Raw genomic sequence first — 19,684 nt, 5'->3', positions numbered from 1 at the left:
GATACTTTCACATGTTTATTTATGTAACTTTTTATAAGCAATAATTGGCATAAAGCACGAAAAGCGATAATGATATTTTCTTCTTGATTCATTTTGGATTTGGAAGTAAAGAAGACTGACTTTAATATATTAATCAAAATTTTATATTCAAGGGCATATATCTCAGAACATATGCCGGCGATCATTATATATATATATATATTTTTTTTTAATTGCTAAAAATTGTTTCTACTATTTTAATGCAAAGTTTACACGAATTTATTGTGTAGTTCTTCATTTTGCTATACAAAGCAATGTATAACAGTTTCAAATATGAGCTTCGGATCCATGTCTCATGCACAAACGGTAGAAACATTTATGTTCACAAAGATGTTCACATTAAACTTTCGGTCACATTAAACTTTCGGAAACTTTTTTCGTTGTCATGAAATCGACTACATTTACATTAAATTACATTGTATTGAGACACATTTGAAAAATTGAGAACATTGATTTTATAAGTTGTCATAATTAAATAAATTTAAGCAAGTAAGGTATGTTGCTTTTTTACATTTCTTCTCATAAACATTCTCAGTCATTTCGAGTCTGTATTAATTAACAATTTTTTGCTTTCATTCCAGTCTTTTCTGCTACTATATATTTATCAGAAACCGTTACGTGCTCGTATGAAATAGTGCGTATGTTATGAAAAAGCAAAATAACAACCTTAGATTTTAAATGTTAATCTGCTTTTTCATCTTAAGGTCTTATTATATATATCTTAAGCATTTGCCATGGAACGGAACTTCATTTATAACTGCCCTTATATATTAAGGACAGGCAAACTCTATAACAATGCGGCTGATAACCTGAAGATTATTGCCGCACTTCGAAGTCTCATACGTATCTATATAAAAATTAAGTTAAATTTCGTTACAAAATTACTCAAGGGGTTGGTGAAATAAAATCACGTGTACAAAAAAATATTGAGTCTGTGATCCCCTATTTTTTTAGCCTGAGTATACATTTTAAAGGGCAATCTTTTTATTTCAGGATTTTTTTTTAAATTCGTCGATTAAAAGCCGAAAAATGTGGCTAATCAGAACGCCCAATTTAAAACGGAATTGATAATTTTCTTTTCATTTTTCAAAATGTTTTCGGTGTAAAACGATAAATTTTATTTCAGCTTAAAACAAGATATAATTATCGTCGAAAGCTTTAGAATTTAAGATAATTTTGTCTGCATATGGCGTTGTTATACCCGTAACAGTTGCCAATGATACGCAACGACGTCATTATCAAAATCGGGCTTTGATGTTGAATCGATCGAGGAATGTCCCATTTGGTATATTTTACTGAAAACTATGGAAGAATATTAACGCCAAAATAACATCCTGCTTTCTTACGTTACCTTGTACATCTTGCATTCTGACTTGTACATCTTGCAATCTGACGTTTACATCATGCATTTTGACTTGTACATCTTGCATTCTGACTTTACATGTCGCTTTCTTACATGCACAGTATGCTTTCTGCTGTGTGCGTATTTCCTAATTGTATTTGATATCCTTTTTTAACGATCAATTATTATTCATTTGTTGATCTGGTGTATTAATTCAATAACTGAACTATTTGGGTCTACGAGCTTGAATGATGAATGTCATAAGATAGAATAACGCATAGCCGAAAGCCGAATGCAGCAAGCATAATACGATGCGACATCTGGTGTTATAATATGTGACACCAAAATTATGCTAACAGGTGGCACTACAGTTATATTCTCGGTCAAGTCCGTATTGCGGTTCGGATTCAGTTTACCAAATTACGTCCCTTTGTTTTAGAATTTCCATTTCAACTCTGGAGGAGATAAGGTAAACATATATACAAAACGATTTGACCAATTTTTGTATTTATTTCTGAAACTCTGTGGGTCTGCAATAACATTCTAATGAAAAATGTTTTCCCATTAATTTTTGGTAAGAAACAAATAGTACCATTCAGCTAACAATCCAAATAAGCAAAATTATGGTTTCTACTTAAAATTTATGAAATCTGTATAAAGATGTTACCCTACCCCACCCATTTTTACCACGTGTCTGACCATTTTTCTACTTAGGGAGCCTTATTTAAAAAATTCTTAAAATTTACCCAAATGAGTGCCTGTTTTCAAAGTTTACCTAAATTTTTAAAAAAGTATATTGGTTGATCTTGTCAAATATGAAATACTTTTACTGTCTAGTTTTGATTATATTACACTTTGAAAATATCAGGTACCATATTTATTACTAGATTTAGCAGAATTTAGCCAATAAATACCTATATAAATTAAAAAAATCAAAATTAAACACTTTTTTTCCAAATGGGACATGAGAGATACATAAATGATGTTAAAAGAAAAAAAGAAAGAAAAAAAAAGTTGACCCTTCTGGGGATTGAACCAATGGCCCACATTTCCAATATAGTTAACAGTAGTTCTAGCCAATTTGAATACTCTTCAAAGCGGAGGTAATGCATTAGGGTGCTAATACCTTAATCGTGTTATACAATTAAAAGAGCACTACATAAGCTACCATAGTAATACTGAACTAAAAAAATCTATTTTTATCAAATTTATTAGCGATTTTACATAATTCATCGGCACTTGTTATTTACATCTTTATTTGATTCCATTTCAAAACACTGAAAACACTAACTGATCTGTTTACTTAAATAAAAGTCATGAACGATTTCTAGTTCAATGTCAATTATTTTGACAATGCGCATGCTTGAACTTTATGGCATTCGATATTTAATGCAGATCCTCTTTTCTTCAATGAAGATACTTAGTTTATGTCGGTCGTGGGTTCATGCCCTATTGGGGCATGTTTTCCCTGTTTGTAGATTTTTCCTTTTTTGTTTTTTATGTTTTACATTCAGAAAATAGAATAGCTTTACAACTTAAAATATTTATATGACCAAATCGGGATGGAAGATGGTAGATTATTGTACTATAATTTTAAGTATTATGTAAAGATATTTGTTATATGAAAATATAACAATGACCCATTAAAAAATAAAAATATGACATATATTCTGAATCCACACGTTTTTCTGTTTTATCAATTTAGACAGATACCAGTTAAAATGATCGTACTTCTATTTTCAAATATGCTTTTCTATGGTTTTGTTACTTTTTAATTCAAAACTATGGTTGTTTTTGTCCTCTTCTAAAGCTAAACTAAGATGGGATTAGTAAAACTTATTTGTTATTGTTCGTTGGAACTGATGCAAACATTTTACTTTGATCATCTATTCATGTGTTTTTTTCAAACAAGACGGTAAACTTTGTTTATTGATTTTATGGGAATGGTAAGTAGAATCTCATTTTAGCCTTATGTAAGATGGACAAAAATATTTCTTGTTCAGTTAACCATTTTACACCATTACACAAACCTGTCAAAACAAGTCAGTTGTCAACATAGAAAATTAATATTAAATTAAACATATTTTTAATTAATTTCAGATGTAGTAAAAAAATATAAATAGGTAAAATTAATTGTGCTTTATACTAGGCAAAACTTCTTCCGCGCTTTTGTAAATATTTATTTATTTATAATCTGTAAACTACTTTATAAAAATGATTAACATGATACATTCATGTCTCTTAATTATTCTTTAATTAAGTTTTTACACTGAAATTGAAAAGCACATAAGTCATAAACGGTATTCACTTTATCTCAGTTACTTGGTATTTTTGCTGTTGCCTGTCATATAAAAATAAAATTTTGTATCAAGTCGTCGCCTTAATTGCAGAGTGTCGTAACTCCAATTTTGGAAAAAATGAGTGTTTGTTATCAAAATGTTCGTAAATTTTAGCTCTATCTAGTGGTAAGAACAACCTCACTCTTGATCTTGCCTGTAACGATATATTGATTGGGTCAGAATGCTATAAGTCCAAATATTGTGATAAAAATAACGTCCATAATATCGCAACTTCTGAACCAATAGTTTGTTAAGATTCTAGTCACGTGATCCTGTTTTGACAAAATGGCAGATTTTTCAAGGTATCAGGAATGACTTTTACGATTTATATTTTTTGATAACATGTAAGTGTTTTGCTTTATATGTTATCTAATTATTTACATGTTTATTTAATATTTTATTGAACTGTTTCCAACCTTTAAAAGAAAAAATAACTACTCTTAACCCTTAAGCTAAATTCAAAGCACCATGCTGTGTTATGAAATTTGGATAGCATGGAAATCGAATTAATTGATACAAACTTTTAATATATACAAGTATCAGCTTTTTATAACTTGATATGTGATTGATAATATGATTGATTGATCAATGTTACCTTGTACATATTCAGATTAAATACGTTCACTCAGGTTTTGCGTAAGATTGTGGAGATATTGTATTTACAAACAAAACTCATCAAATGGTAGACATACTACTGTCATTGTTGTATTTTGTACAATGTTTTTCTTTAACTATATCAGCCAAATTACTGGTGCTAAGTGATACGAATAAAATTTACACATAACTTTACAACTCAAAACTGATGTTAAATAAGGTGGTGTTTATTTCATGTTTATTTTATCATTCATAAATTCATAATTTTCATAATTTCAAAATTCTGCACTTTCATATACTAGTAACGATCACAAAAGTATCAAAAGTTTTGCTGTAGAATGCATTATGCAATCCAGAGAGGTTAACCATACCCACAGTCATATTGAAAAAAAAACACAAGAAAAACACTTTTAAAATAACAGACATGTTCAGTCCTATATCACTCGTTTGTGTTCTTAAAACAGTACGTCCAAACGTCAAAGACTATGGTTGGTAAAAGTTGACAATATCCCTATAACAAAAGTTTAAAAGCTGAGAGTTGTCTCAGATGCACTATTTAGCGTTGAATAACGCTATTAGCAAAACACAATTCTTATTATTAATAAACAGAATGCCACCCTGTTGACCTACACAGCTTTTTTGCCTTGATCAACAGGGTGTCAGTCTATACTTTTTTGTCAACATAATCATTTTCATTCTTATGCTAAAATGTATTATGTAATTTGAGCATGCAAAGCAAAATTAATCAGTTAAATTAAATTAGTTCCTTAATTAGAAAAAAATAATTCAAGTACATCTACTGCCAACTCGTAAGGTAATACTACCTTTAATTATCAAGTGATTTGAACCTTTTAACTAAAAATTATCCATTACCAAAACTATTTTTAAAGGGAAAGAAATATGCATGATTATAATTTTTCATTCGATTGAAACGTAGAAACAACGACTTTGTACATTGTAAAGAAATGTTACAAACTCTTAAGAAATCAGGATCAAAACAGTAAATCTAGAATCAAGGAATCTTTAAATTGTCATATTTGTTTCATCAAACGTTTGTTGAAGTAAAATAGAATTAATATTTGATGAAGTTCTTAGATATTGAGCATTGCTTTTATACGAATGAGTAATTAATGTAAACAGGTCAGTTAAAACATTAAAGGCAAACTTATACGTAATTGTTATTGTATGTTAGAAATTGTTTGAAAAAAGTTGTTTGCCACTTTATATATAAAAACATGTAGTAATTGAAGTACAGTTGTTCATTGAAACACCATATCCAGATCTGTAGCATCTTTGAAAATTTGTGAGCTTTGAGTGGCGTTTCATATATTTCATTTAAAAAAAACATAGGTAATGATGTTCTTAGAAAAGTAAAATAGATAATTGTTACAGAGAAAAGAACTCATTGTTGATGTTGTTTTTCAAAGTTTAAGCTGTTATGTCTTTCAAACACTTCTGTGTGTTTTGTCAAATTGTGTACAAAATGCTGTTTGTCTGCAAGCTACAGGAATTCAAAATTGAATTTGGAATACAAATAGAAACAAATACAAACGAAACAAATAGTAAATCTGCAAACATTTTTACAAAAATTCTTACGACAATTTTTTGTCGTAAGATAAATCTTACAATAAATCTCATTTTCACAAACAATCTTAAGAAAATCTTAAGTGCAAAATCTGTCGTAACTTTACGATAGGTCTTCCCTGTTCGTAAGTGTAATTTTTTCTCTCTTAAGGGTAAAATATCATGTATCTCTTACCTAAACTGAATAAAAACAAACAAAAAGTTGGAGGACAACTAAATATTAAGCAAACAGTATGATATAAATAACACAAATTGAGCTATAATTATTTTTCAACATATACATTTGTGACGTCAGGACTTGATGACGTCACGATGGAGAGGGGTTATGAATAGTTTGAAATAATGTGAACTATACTGTAGACTAGTTACAATTGGTGACTTCGATTTCATTGTCAGCATGTACTAGTGGTACCTTTTTATTTATTTATAACATAGTAGACCTTCTTTCTGAATCTTTTAGATATATATAATTATCTTCAATCAAGATATAAATTAGTTTGAATCATTTTTTTGTTCATATTGAAATTTGATAGTGTTCAATAGTTATTTCAAGCTCTTGATTACTTGATTTTAAAACCGGAATCAAATATAGAGCATGCACATCACTATCAAATGAACGTTGCTAGGGATGATTTTGTCATAAGATTTATCGTAAGTGAATTTTTTATCTTAAGATAAAATTTTAACTTACGAGTGGCTTTGTGAAAATGACTTAAGATTTAACTTACGATTATCGTAAGTGAAAAACTTAAGATAAATCGTAAGATTTTTTGTGAAAATGTCTGCTGTTTGTTAAACAACAAGAAACTAGGTAAAATGTTATCAAAAGTAGATCAGATTTAATCAAAACTTTATTTGATTATTTGACTTCAGAAATAGCACCCTTGGTCCAAATTCCATGTTTGTAAAAATGCAAGCTAGTAGGTCAACTGATATCAATAAAATCAAAAGGAGGTTTGGTGATATCAAAAATATATATGGCATTAGAAATTACACCCATGGTCAAAATTTCAAGTCTGTACATCTAAAAATTAAGAAAGTAGGTCAAGCGATATAAATATCAAAAGTAGGTCAGTTGATTACAAAATTCAATTATGCATCAGAAATTACACCCCTGATCCAAATTAAAAATATGATTGTAAAAAAACACACAAACAAAAAACAAACATAAAAACCAGGAAAATATGTCAAATGGTGTCATTAATATCAAAAGTGGGTAACCCGATATTAAAATTCAATTCAACCTAAAAATTGACAAACTTTACACCCCTTGTCCAAGTTTCAAGTATGTACATTAAAGACAAAAGAAGTAGATCAAGCAATATCAAAAATATCAAAAGTATGCCATTTCATATCAAAATTCAATTCAGGATCAGAAAGTTAACCCTTCTTGTCCTAATTTCAAGTAAGTACATCAAAAAATGAGAAATTAGGTCAAAAAATATCAATAAATAATATCAAAATTTGGAAACAAAGTGATCCCGCGGAAGCATCAATCACAACAAAATTACAAGAGAATTACAGAATCGGTTTGATTGAGTCTGTACATGAGGGATAATGAGTATGTGTAACGTCCCTAACGTCCCCTAGCACCGGCTTGAGCGGTACTCAATTCTCAACACTCAATAGTGCTGGCATCAATGATCCCGAAGGACCAGAAAAATATAACAACACTGAAGTGAAGTACGGGGCAACTTTTTACATCTGCCACACAGCACTTGACACCTGCTGTTGTGAAGTATAAAAATCTGGAAACAAATCAATTCTCAACACTTTATAGTCTTTTGACGTCTTGTCTGTGATATGCAGGCTTCATCACCTAAGATCCCCTTTCAAAATTCCATTTTATTCAGTTCCGCCCATTGTTTTCTCGTTTAGGGCACAAGCATTCTTTTATTTTGGGACCATACGCCGCTTTTCATTCTTTATCGTTGATTTTAGTTACTATAATACTGTTAATGATAGAAATGTTTAGATCTAAACTAGAACTGTTACTGTCATGGCGTGAATACCCCCACATACCACTTTGTCAGAATCAACATTGGTCATTTAGAGCTCAAGAACAATCTCCCTGCAAAATCTGAAGGCAACGTTCACAGGACGCGACAGTAAGCCAAAGCATTGTTAAATTATGTATTCTACATGTTTTTCCGGCAAAGATCAAAGGGACCTTACCTTTGACCTCAAACCTGGAAATGCCACTGCATGACTTGAATACCCCCATTTATGTAGCTTTGCCTTGGGTTTATTATTTCACATTACATGTCCCTCTCCTTTCACCCTTTTGTCCACTTCAGGTTTTTGTTTGGTGCCTTCTGGGTGTCCTACTTGGGTGTGTCGGGTGGCTGCGTTCTGTGAACGTTACCTTTGCTTTGTTGATCTTTATTCTTGTTTTTTTATGATGAATATATGAGAACATAATTATATGCTTCAAATGTGAAAATGTCAAAATCAATAACACTTAAGAGAGGCATTCTTAAGCATTTGAGCGGATGAACATATTGTAGTAAAAGCCCCTGGGATCTTGACCTTTAACACAGTCACATAAATCAATAGGGGTCATCTACTAGTCATAACACAAAAATACCAAATATGAAGACTGATGACCAAAGCATTCTTAAGCAATTGAGCGGACAAGCTTTTTGAACTAAAGACCCATGTGACCTAAACTTTTAACCCAGCAACCTCAAAACCAATAGGGGTCACCACATGATCATGATCAACCTTCATGCCAAATATACTGTGAAATGATTGTTAACATATTGGGCAGACAAACTTTTTTGTTTAAGGCCCCTGTGACCTTGACCTTTTACCCAGTGACCTCAAAGTCAATATGGGAATATAAAGACTGTCGGTCAAAGGATTCTTAAGTTATTGGGCGAACAAGCTTTTTATAGTCAAGGCCATTCTGTCATTGACCTTTGACCTAGTCACTTCAAAATCAATTAGGGTCATCTACTCAGCATGAGTAACTTCCATGCAATATATGAAGATTGGTGGTCAAAGGAATCTAAAGTTAATGTGCAGATAAGCTTTATATAGTCAAGGCCCCTGTGACCTTAACCTTGGACTCAGTAACCTCAAAATCAATAGGGGTCATCAAATTATCATGACTAACTACCATACCAAATGTGAAGATTGTGGGTCAAAGAATTCTTAAGTTATTTGACGTACAAGCTTTTCTTAGTTAAGGCCCCTTTGACATTGACCTTTGACCCAGTGTCCTCAAAATCTATAGGGTCATATACTAATAATGACTAACCGACATGAAAAATATGAAGACCGTGGGTCAAAGGAATCTAAAGTTATTGGGCGGACAAGCTTCTTCAGTCAAGACCGCTTGACCTTTGGCCCAGTGACTACACAATCGGTAGGGGTCATCTACTTATCATGACTAAACACCATGCCAAATATGAAGATTGTGGGTCAAAGGAATCTAAAATTATTGGGCGGACAAGCTTTTTCAGTCAAGACCCGTGACCTTGACCTTGAACTTAGTGACCTCAAAATCAATAGGGGTCATCTTCTAACAATGACTATCCTCCATGTCCAATATTAAGACTATGGGTCACATGAATCTTAAGTTATTGGGCGGACATGCTTTTTCAGTCAAGGTTCCTGTGACCTTGACCTTTGATCCAGTGACCTCAAAATCAATAAAGGTCATTAACTATCATGCCTAACCTCCATGCCAAACATGAAGACTGTCGGTCAAAGGAATCTTAAGTTATTGGGCGGACAAGCTTTTTCAGTCAAGGCTCTTGTGACCTTGATCTTTGACCCAGTGACTTTAAAATCGATAGGGGTCATCAACTCATCATGACTAACCTCGATGCCAAATATGAAGACTGTTGGTCAAAGGAATCTTAAGTTAATTGTCGGACAAGGAAAAACAGATGGACGGCCAGACGGCCAGACACCCGGACAACAAGACAGACAAGCTGATTCCAGTATCCCCCCCTTAAAATGTCGTTGTGCGGGGTATAAAAAGATGTAATAACGTCAGAGGAGTCAGTTTTATTCAATTTAAGTTCGCTGGGATATACTTTAGTAACCAATTTAATCGAATAAGTATTATTCATGTTAAGGATATCATCTAGGTAGCGGGAAGTGTTGTTAAATGCATGAATAATTTCATGATGTGAAGTAGGGGAAAGACTTAGCATAAAATCCTTCTCGTAGCAGTAAAGAAATAAATTAGCTATCAAGAGTGCACAATTAGTTCCCATTGGAATGAGTATTATCTGTTTGAGAACTGTATTAGAAATAGACATAGTGTTATGTAATAGAAACGAAAGTGCTCTACAAATTTCGGCACATGTCCACTTTGTATATTGTTTAATTATTCCAAGAATGCCTTCTTTGAATTGCAAGTAAGAAAAGTGATCTTTTCTCTTGAAAAATATTTTTGGAATTAAAGAAAATAATTTATCATTTATATAATAAATTATGTGGGAATATTGTATATATAGGTAGCGAAATCATAAGTACTTACAGATGAAGCTTGATAATTCTTAACTTTAAACTTATCTAAAATTTCAGTTGAATTTTTAACAGACCAAAAAAAAAAAAGATTTTTGCCCGTATTTTCATAAACTGTTCACGGTTTCTAATTACATGTGCCTTGATGGCACTAAGACAAGAAGTCAATAAAATAGAATGATTAATGTTGAATAAGAAATGAAGCGTGCTTTATATGGATGTTATGTAATTTTGGAATCCAGTACAAGATAGGTATTTAAAGCTCCATCTCATCTACACGTACTTGAGAGTTAAAAATACTAGAAATATGACTGTTCACATTATTTTGTTCAGAAAGAAAGGTTTAAGAATAAGCATTAGTGATGTTAAAGTCATTTAGTAAAACATTAATATAATGAATACTTTTCACGATAATAACGTTATTGGCAGCCTTGTCAGGCGGAACTAAAACAAATTTAGAGTGGAACGCTAATATATCCTTCCTTAGATGCCATAAAGTAAGTCTAGATTTAGATGGTAAAGTTGTTCATTACCACGATAAAATTCGATACGTAATTCAATAATATTTAATATATTATGTTTCCATGTATTAAGTGCATTACTATCAGCATTTTCGCAACGACATCAGTTTACTGAAAAGTCCTCGCTCGATTCAGCTATTTGACAAAAACAAAATATCGTGAGGAATTCAATACTTTGGTCCTTTAAGAAATCAATTACGGATTCTCTTGTCGTTAATTATATCAAATACAAGTAATTATATGGCCAAAATCCAAGTTACAGTATTTTGAACTTTTGCAGATAAATTAGTTGGTTATTAGACTCAACGTCTAGGTCGGAGACTTTTCTGTTATAATTGAATATGATATTTCTGACAGGATTTTATATTTATAGCAAATAATTGGAATCTCAGAATTTTTGAAATATTAAGGAATTGCGTTGGTAACGCGATTATCACGAAAAATACTAGGTTAATCGTTTAAATCAATACCTTTGTATAGAAAAGTAAATTTAAGATTTCAAAGTGTCAGTCATTTTCAGCGAGGTCTTAAATTATGATGTGTCAAACTTTGTATAAGGGAGGCTGAAGTATATAAAGGATCAGTTTGGATATCTATGTTATCAGCTTCTTCGTCTAAAGTTTTAAGAGACCGAAAAGAAAGACAGGTAAGACGAGATAACATAGCATGTCTACCCGAATTAGTCAAGATGTTATTTAAATCGGAAACAGACAAAATAATTTTTGATTCACGTTCGATGTAACCATTTTTACGTATTCAATTGGATCGAGATTTCCGCTCCCGTATGTTAAGAATAGAAAAAATGTCAATACAGGGACCTTAAGAAGTATTACCTTGTTGAAAGATATTGTCATTAAGGCCAAGCGGAAAATGAGTTTGTTAATTTTTAATCCATTTTAACTCAGCTTAGTGTCTAACTTTTACTTTAAAACTAGACGATGTATCAGAATCGTCAGTAATTTGTTCCACTGGTTTAATTGTTACCTGTTTAAAAGAATTGCCAACTTTTCTTAAGTGTTGATATAAAATAGAAGTAAACTTGCTACGATTTCGCATTTTATAGAAGTGTTCTCGGAATGTAATTTTAAGATTGCGTGGTGTATGCCCAACATACTGATTGCCGCAACCCGGAGCATTTCATGTTAACACATAAACAAAATGACTTGACTTTTAGTCTATATCAGAGTTAAAAATTGTATGACATGTATTCTCTTTCATTATGAAAGAAATACTACGAGGTATGGTAAAAAAGTTCTCGACCAAATATACGTTTAGCCACTACATTGACTTTTACACACAAAACGTCGATACCTATATCTTATTGAAGATTACTGACCGAGTTACACGCGGTTTTACTCAGATTAAAAAAACATAAATTAAACACACTTTGATCAGTAGAGGGATGTGCCATTTAGATCAAATGGAGAAAGTTGAAGTCAGAGCCGTCATTAAGTACCTCTATAAGAAAAGGATGTCTCTAAGGACATCCATGAAGACTTTATGGATACACTTTCGAAGTGGTCCTCTTCCTATAGCACTATGAAAAATGGGCTACTGAATTTAAGAGGGACAGGGAGAGCATTGGAGACGACGAGCGGCCTGGGCGGCTAAAAGAGGCCACCAACGATGAAACTGCCAAAGCTGTGCACAACCTGGTCATGAACAACAGAATGCGAGACCTGCGAAGCATTGCTAGGGAAGCTTTGGTTCAGTTCAGGCATTTTGATTGATGTCTATGGCATGTCAAAGGATCAAAGGTTTCCGCCAGATTGATCCCCAGACAGTTGACATATCTTTTGTCTCGCTACAAGGATGAACCTGATTTTATTTACAAAGATCGTAACATGAAACATGGGTCCATCACTTTGATCCAGAATCCAAATAACAGAGCATGCAGTGGAAGCACCTGGACTACCCCTTCCGGAGAAATTCAAGAGGGTTCCATCAGCAGGAATGATGATGGTTTCAATGTTTCGGAATAGTCAGGGGATAATCATGATTGAGTATCTTAAGCAATGTCGTATCATGAACGGTACGTACAATTCAGACGCCTGCATGAAGAAATCGCGCATATAAAAAGGGCAACCTAACTCAATGCGTTCTGCTCCTGCACGACAATGTGCAAGCTCACACATCCCAAGTTGTGATGGCTACTGCAATTGACTGCGGCTTTGAAATACTTCCCCATCCCCCATATTCTCCGAACTTTGTCCCCTCTGGCTTCTTCCTGTTTTTGAAACTGAAAACCAAGCTTCGTGGTAGGCTTTTTAGAAGCAATGAAGGTGACATGGAGGCCGTCAAATTCTTTTAGGACCATTTTAAAGAGTGCTATTTTGAAGGGTTAAACAAATTGGAGCACAGGTGGGCAAAGAGCATTCATGTTAAGGACGATAATATTTAAAAGTAAGGCCATAAGTTGGGTTATCTGACTATCGGAAGTACATCGGGCCGAGAACTTTTCGATCAATCTTCGTATGCTCATTCTTGAGTAAAATATTTTTATTATAGACATTTATTGACATCTATGAAATTCTTACTGAATATGTCAAAATTGGAAAAGAATGATTAAACTATGTATGGTAAGCTGCATTCCCTATTGTATGTCAAGTGAAATAGGTCTTTTCTATAAAAAACAACCAGTTTTTAATGACACTATTTAGGTCTTTTCTTACTGTGACCACTTATAGTATGAAACGTTTAAAACATAACATATCACTTTGTGGAGTCAAAACACGTTTATTTTATATTTATAAAGAAATTGTGTATCCATTGTCAATATTTTATAATATATCTTTTGAGCATAGAACATCTTTAAACTATAATTTGAAGAAATGCCATGACCTGGGGCATTTAAGCTTATGCGGTCCCTAAAAGGGCCAATCAAATCAATATGAGCAAACTTGATAAAGACTACCTAAGATTGCTACAGACAATGTTTGGTGATCACCCATCAATTATTTCAATAGGAGATGATGTTCAAAGTTTTTTTTATTTTTTGGCTTTGGCGGCCCCTACACGGGGCCCAATCACATTAATAGGAGCCAACGTGAGAAAAAAACTACCTAAGAATGCAACAGACAAAATTAGGTGATCATCCATCAATTAGTTTTGTAGAAGGGTGCGTATTAAGGTGTTTCTTTGTTTAGCTTTAGCGGCCCCTAAAAGGGACCAATCAAATAATTATCATTTTGTATGAAACCGATGACATTGTATATACATGTAGTTAAACAAATATTACAAATTTGTAATTTAACCTTCCCATTTTAAAATTTGTTTATGAAATAAGTGCTAAGTCAGGTGATGTTTATATTGAAAAGAAAGTACGTGATCGTTAAGATGAACAGTATACTTGTATATTATATTCACACATCTTTATATTAACGATTTAATAATGAACAAACTTGATAAAATTCTACCTAAAAATAATACATACACAATTTGGTGATCATCTATCAACTAGTTCTGTAGAAGGAAATGTTTCAAGGTATTTCTTTTTTTAGCTTTAGAGACCCCTGAAAGGGGCCAATCAAATTAATATGAACTTACTTGATAAACGACTACCTAAGAATGCTACAGAAAATGCTTGGTGATCATCCATCAATTAATTTATTAGAGGGAGACGTTTAAAGGTAATTCTATATTCTATTTTTAGCTTTAGCGGCCCCTAAGCGAGTTCATCTTAGCAAAATTGATGAAAGACTACCCAAGACGACTGACAAACCCCCTTTGATACTAATAGCTCACCCTGAAACTTTAGTTTTGGTGAGCTACAGAAAACAGTGACATATGAATTATTTCCGGTATGCTTACATAATAATATGATATATATAAACATTATAAACTGCAATAATTTGGGAAACAGTTCTCAGGAGGTAATGTGAGGTATAGGTGCCAGATGTGACATCATATTGCGTGTAAACTTTCCTTTTCATACTGTATAGGCACTCAGTTGCTCAATGTATTTATAAGAAAAGCAATGTTGACGAGTAATAAACTCTTACACTTATTTTATATTATATAAAACAACTGGAAAAATTATTGGAAAGTAGCTTCATATAACCGTGTCGACCTATGACTCTCAGAAATAGAAAATCTCAACTTATAATCTGCTTGCCTCCAAAATGCTCCAAACGAACTTTACCTATAAGATTTGGCGACTTATGATAAAACGAAGAAAGATATGTGATTACAACCATTGCAACTATTTCTTGTTTAATGCATGGATTTAAATCAAGTTACTTTTCAGATAGGAAACATGAATTATGTTTTACTCAGTGCAATAACTTTATACAACAATGTTAAAATATTTATGCATAGAAATAAGGAAACAATTCGTTATATACATGAACACAAAATTCAGTATTCACATTCACTACGATATAGACTAAAATAAAGGACCAACAAGGGTTTTAAAAACATAAAAAGTCTGTTATATAATTAGTATGAGTGCATGTTTTGTAAACAAAAACATACCATATCATATACCCGTGCCCCTTTTGCGGCTCCGTAAAAATAATATTGCACGGCCTTGTATATATTTTGATGTCAAGTTATTTGCGATTTACAGACGAAATGTAGAGACGCGCCAAACGTTAACGCGTCAATGAAAATGAGTCTTTTTACTTTACACGATCTTAATTTTGGTACTTGAAAAAAAAAGAATACTAAATTCGTTTAAGTTCATTACTTAATTTATTTTACTCGTTGACTAAAGTAATATCATGCTCGCCAGATACTTGGATATTATAATTTTATTTAACTCTTTCAATAAATTCAGTATTAAACTAACACTCATTCAATATCCTCTATGTATTTTATAGTTGGTTATAGCAATAAACATGTTTCTATTTGACAAATCATTTAAAAATATAGCATAGCATTATCTCTAATCGAGTGATATTTCCATAATAAATCAAACAGTTTCTTCCATTTCTCACAGGTGCAATTGATCACGAGGTACCGTCTGTAATTACCGCTGTCAAATTTCAATAGAAACGGAATGCGTGTTATGTATATTCGTAATATATAGACATTTTAACTTACAAGTTATTCCTTTTTATTGTCCGGAATTCGGAATACCGAATTTCCTGGTTGGTGAGGATTTTTACACGATGGAAATAGAATGAAAATAATCGGGACCCTCAGAAATGTCCGGTTTACTGAGCGTTCCGTCTTAATGCAGATCCGTTTTTCGGGTTTCTACTGCACATATATAAATTCTATTATCGTTAAACGGACTCGGCCATGCACTTTTATGAAAAAGTCATTTTCTATCTAAGCGTAACATTAACCTGACTAACATATCTGCATGGATTCTTGAAAACAATTCTTTGTATCAAACTGTTCGCTATGAATCATAAGAAAGTTGACATATCTTCATAGAATGTAGATCAAATTTTTTTATTGACATGTGATCTTGGATTTTTTTTCTTAAGACTGTTCAAAATAGTTTCAAATGGAAACAAAGAATTTACGACAATATTAAGTATTTAATAAGTTTACAAAAGCAGATAATTTAAAAGATGATTTCTCGGTTGTTAAATGCTTGAGCATACAAGATTGCATCCAACTGTTGATTAGAGCAGATGTGTACATCATATATAAAACATCTTTTTCTTAGCAGGCGTGCATCAGAAATTTCTTGCTGAGTTTAACCTTTTTGTAAAGGCATATTGCTCAATTACTATCTTAGCAGCATTTTCATGTAATTTAAATGTATTAAGATACAGTTAAAATTTTATTAACTTTAAAACAGTCATAATATTAATAATACATACTAGATTTTAACTTGTAAGAAATGTGCCCTTTTCACATTTGCTCTCATAAACAGACTGAATCAATTCGAGTCTTTACAAGTTTGTTGTTTTCCTTGCTTCTTAGGGATCCACCATTTTCTGTATTTTTAAGCTTCAACAGCAGGTGTCCTGTGTAGTTTGACAGCTGTAAAAAGTTTCGCGTATTCTTTTCAGTGTTGTTTAATTGATTCCAGCACAGTTAGTGTTGGAAATGAAATTGAATACCGATTTAATTGGTGCTAGGGGTCATAAGGGATGTTTCACATTAACATTATCTCTTATCAATATACTCCAACGAAGACTGCAGTTTTCATATTATGAGTAAGCGTTTCTTTTCCCAATGTTTTTTCCTCTCCACTTTTTTAAGTAAATTAAGCACATAATTGTAAAGAACCAGCACCATATTCTAAATTTGTTGCATTTAATAAAAGTATTATTACAATAACTTCATATCACTCAACAAGATCGACTTGAGTTACCATTTTAGAACATAAGTATCAGATACATAACAAGGTTTAAAGTTGCTTTACAGCTATGAAGAAATTAAGAAATATTATCCATTTAAGCAACAGAAGATTGCATTGTTATATCCATGATTTTGTTCCTATACACATAGATCTTATTTATATTAAAATGAAAATATCGTTACTTACGAAAACAAAATTGTTAAATGTTGAACATTTATGACATTCTCATGTCGATGTAATATAGGCTAAAATAGCCGAATATACTTCCTGACTTGATGTGAATACTACTGCATTGGATATAAAGATAAATAGGCTCACAAAAATATATTGAATGCCAAAAGAAAGGAAGCTTGCTATTTCCAAACTATTCAGCAGAAGTAGATAATAAATATTGATATTCAAAATGGTAATAAAATACAAAAGTAATATGGATATGCATTTAATTAGTGAATGCGTTAGTGAATAAGCAGCAATAGATTGACAACTGATTCATATAATGATAAACAAGAGTTTGTTCGCTAAAATGTGTCAGCTGAAATAACCAAAAATCGGTATGCTTTAAGCGTAATATCAAATCCACATCAGTCACAATATAACACTTGCTTTTAGAGTGATAAACATTTTTCTATTTTTGTTTGTTTGCGCTTTCTTCTTTAACGCATATTTTGAAAATAAGAAAGATCAAACATGATACATTACAGATACTGTATTTAAATTTCATGTTCATCTGCTTACAAATATATATTACTTATTTCATTTAATTTATTTCAGAAGTGGAGAAGCTCAAAAGAGGTAAGAAATAAACTATACTTTTGTTGTAGCTTCATGTTTCTTCTTAGTGTTCTGATAAGTGTGGCCAGGTAGACATATGCTTAAGAATGAATGACTGCTATCAAGTTTTGAGAAAGGAAGTATAAAGTTGATGATGAAATCACAATAGCAAATTACACAGGAGCAAATGCAATGCAATGTTTATTAAAGACAAATTTCACTTTTTAGGCTTGAAACAACTTGACTGTATATTATTTATTATTTCATGTAACAATACAGCGTGTCAAAAGAAATTTAAATATAAACATATAAACAACAAATTGTTAAAAAAAATTAAACCGAAACTGTTTAACTTAATCAATTATTTTTGACCATTGGCTTCGTAAAATGTACATTACTTACTCTTGTAATACAATAAAAAACACTACATAAGCTACCATAGCAAAAATAAACCGAAAAAAATCTTTTACATAAGATGTCTTGGCCATTTTACATAATTTACCGGCACATGTTATTAACATCTTTATCTGATTCCATTTTAAACCTGCAAAACCTTGAAAAGCCTTACTTAAATTTAAGTCATGAACGATTTCTTGTTCAATTCTAATAATATAATTAGACAATGCGCATGCTTTTACTTTAAGATATTTTATACTTAATGCAGAACCTCTTTACTGAAGAGTATTATATTTAATTGAAGATACTAAGTTTATGTCGGTCGTGGGTTCAAGCGACTTGGGCATGTTTTCCTTTTTGTAAATATTTACTCTTTTCGTTTTGTTAGAGTAATGTTTACATTCAGAAAATAATTTGAGTAAAGAAGGAAATACAAATTTATGCTTTGTAAATGTTAAATGGGTGACAATAGTGTAGTTTTACAACTTGAAATATTTATATTTCTAAATCAGGACGGTAACCCTCCCTCAGTTTAAGCACTATAATTTTAAGTATTGTGTCTAGATAATATTTATATGAAGATGTAACGATGGCCCATTGAATGATAAAGAATATTAAAAATATTCTGAACCCACACTTTTTCTGTTTTATCAATTCAGATACCGGTAGATACCAGTTTAAGATAACTTAATTCAATGTTGAAATATGATTTTCTTTGGTTTTGTTTCTTTTTGTTTCAAAACTATGGCTTTTTCTGTCCTCTTCTTAAGCTCAATTAAGATGAAATAAGAAAAACTTATTTGTTATTGTTCTTTGGAACTAATGCAAATATTTTACTTAAGTCATTTATTCGCTTTTTTCAAACAACAGGTAAGCTTTTATTATTTTTGATTTTATGTTAAGATATGATAAAGTTTAATAATGTAAAATTTTAGATTTCTACAATTGTGAAACACCTTAATGATAATGGTAACTTGAATTTCATTTTAGCCTATAAAGTAAATGGAGGAATATATTCCTTGTTTATTAACCATTTTGCACCCTTATAAAAACCTGACAAAAGGTAGTCAGTTGTCAATATTGACAGTTTATATTAAATTAAATATATTATTTTATTAATTTCAGGTGTAGTGAAAAATCTAATAAAAGGTAATATGAATTGTGCTTTATACTAGACAAAACTTCTTCTGCGCTTTTGTAAATATTTATTTATTTATTTATAATCTGTAAACTACTTTATAAAAATGATTAACATAATACATTCATGCCTCTTAATTATTCTTTAATTAAGTTTTTACACTGAAATTGAAAAGCACATAAGTTATAAACGGTATTCACTTTATCTCAGTTACTT

The 19,684-nt window shown here is 31.5% G+C and overlaps 1 protein-coding gene across 1 annotated transcript in view; it reads left to right on the top strand.

Moving 5' to 3' along the window:
• The window catches only part of LOC132739040 (uncharacterized), a 58,169-nt gene that overhangs the window by 14,674 nt on the left and 23,811 nt on the right, over positions 1 to 19,684 (top strand). The window contains exons 3-4 of the mRNA XM_060726688.1: positions 17,935 to 17,955; positions 19,456 to 19,479. Of these exons, the coding sequence (XP_060582671.1) occupies positions 17,935 to 17,955; positions 19,456 to 19,479 (45 nt within the window). The remainder of the gene's footprint in view (positions 1 to 17,934; positions 17,956 to 19,455; positions 19,480 to 19,684) is intronic.

Source organism: Ruditapes philippinarum, unplaced genomic scaffold (assembly GCF_026571515.1).
Source record: "Ruditapes philippinarum isolate M1 unplaced genomic scaffold, ASM2657151v2 ctg3125_1_1_1_1, whole genome shotgun sequence".
NCBI classification, from domain to species: Eukaryota; Metazoa; Mollusca; class Bivalvia; order Venerida; family Veneridae; genus Ruditapes; species Ruditapes philippinarum.
This window is presented reverse-complemented; position numbering and strand designations above follow the sequence as displayed.